This window comes from Salvelinus namaycush, unplaced genomic scaffold, assembly GCF_016432855.1.
Source record: "Salvelinus namaycush isolate Seneca unplaced genomic scaffold, SaNama_1.0 Scaffold1579, whole genome shotgun sequence".
Lineage (NCBI taxonomy): Eukaryota > Metazoa > Chordata > Actinopteri > Salmoniformes > Salmonidae > Salvelinus > Salvelinus namaycush.
Genome location: NW_024058318.1, coordinates 15,001 through 16,334, shown reverse-complemented (window position 1 = coordinate 16,334; position 1,334 = coordinate 15,001). Strand labels below are relative to the sequence as shown.

The 1,334-nt window shown below is 42.0% G+C and overlaps 1 protein-coding gene across 1 annotated transcript in view; it reads left to right on the top strand.

Annotated features, from left to right (window-relative positions):
• Positions 1-421: 421 nt before the first annotated feature.
• LOC120037122 (doublesex- and mab-3-related transcription factor 2-like) overlaps positions 422-1,334 on the top strand; it is a 7,069-nt gene continuing 6,156 nt past the window's right edge. The window contains exon 1 of the mRNA XM_038983299.1: positions 422-778. Within this exon, the coding sequence (XP_038839227.1) occupies positions 422-778 (357 nt within the window). The remainder of the gene's footprint in view (positions 779-1,334) is intronic.

The following is a 1,334-nucleotide window of genomic DNA, read 5'->3' as shown; positions in this document are numbered from 1 at the left end:
ATCCAGACAAGTTCATCAGTTCAGAGCGCTCTGACTAGTGACACACTGCAACAAGGAGTCGATGTTGGAAGGAAACTTTGAATCTTTTCTGGAGGAGCCTGGCTGCATTGAGGTACGTCTAACTGCTTTACCCATTTATCTTACTCGTTTTTTCACACTTCATAGATTGGAGGGAATATATGCTGTTATTATTTCTCTGTTTATTACTAATTTATATGTTTATTATATGTTTATTAGACATATTATTAAACTGTCATCCATGTGGCGCACAATATGGAACATCATTCCATAGTGCTTTTAATGACAGATATATTATTATATTTCAGACTGAATTGACTGTAGTGAATTAACCGTCGCGTGAGCCAGGACCTTGGAGATAGGACGGTAGGCACGAGGCACCGGGAGACAGGCAACAGACATGATGACGAATATCACCGGTGCAGAGTTTGAGATCGACGTGGAGAGTCTGGAGACCGAAAGTGACGACCAGGACCAGCCGGACTACAGCTCCTCTCTGTCCGGCGCAGGAGACAACGAGCCGCCGGCCAAGGGAGATGACAAGCCGGGCGCCACCAGCCAGGGGTCCGGTGAACAGCGGAAGCTGAGCCGGACTCCGAAGTGTGCCCGCTGCAGGAACCACGGCGTGGTGTCGTGTCTGAAGGGGCATAAACGGTTCTGCCGCTGGAGGGACTGCCAGTGTGCCAACTGTCTTCTGGTGGTGGAGAGACAGCGGGTCATGGCGGCTCAGGTGGCACTACGGAGACAACAAGCTACCGAGGTGTGTGTTTGGATTCTACTAAATTATAAGGTTATTCAATTAAGGTGTGTGTTTTTCAGTCATTCGAGAGGGTGTAAAACTCGTTGGTTTCACATGCAACTTTTTGGAAGCAATGTTGCCAAAACTGTATCTTAAAATAATTTTATTTTAAATATATTCCAACTGTCTTCATTGACTAGAAACATATGTAATTTTTACATTGTCAAAAAACATTGTAAAAAGGGCCTACATTGAAATCATGTCCCGTTACGGTCTTATGCATTGAAATGATCAGGACAGAGGGAGGAGCAACACAATCTAACACAGAAAATTATTTTAAATGTTTAGTTTTAGTTTAGTAGAGTTATATTATTTATTTCCTCACCGAACACAGTAACATGCTAGGATGATGAACTCAGAATGGGCTGATAAAAACGTAATATGAATAATACATTAATAACAGTATTTATATTATAAGTAGCCTCTTGGTATCACTTATCTAATATTTTCAAAACCTTGGGACTGGTATTAAACGAATAAGGCCTCTGAAATCACGATTCCATTTTTTTTTCTGTAA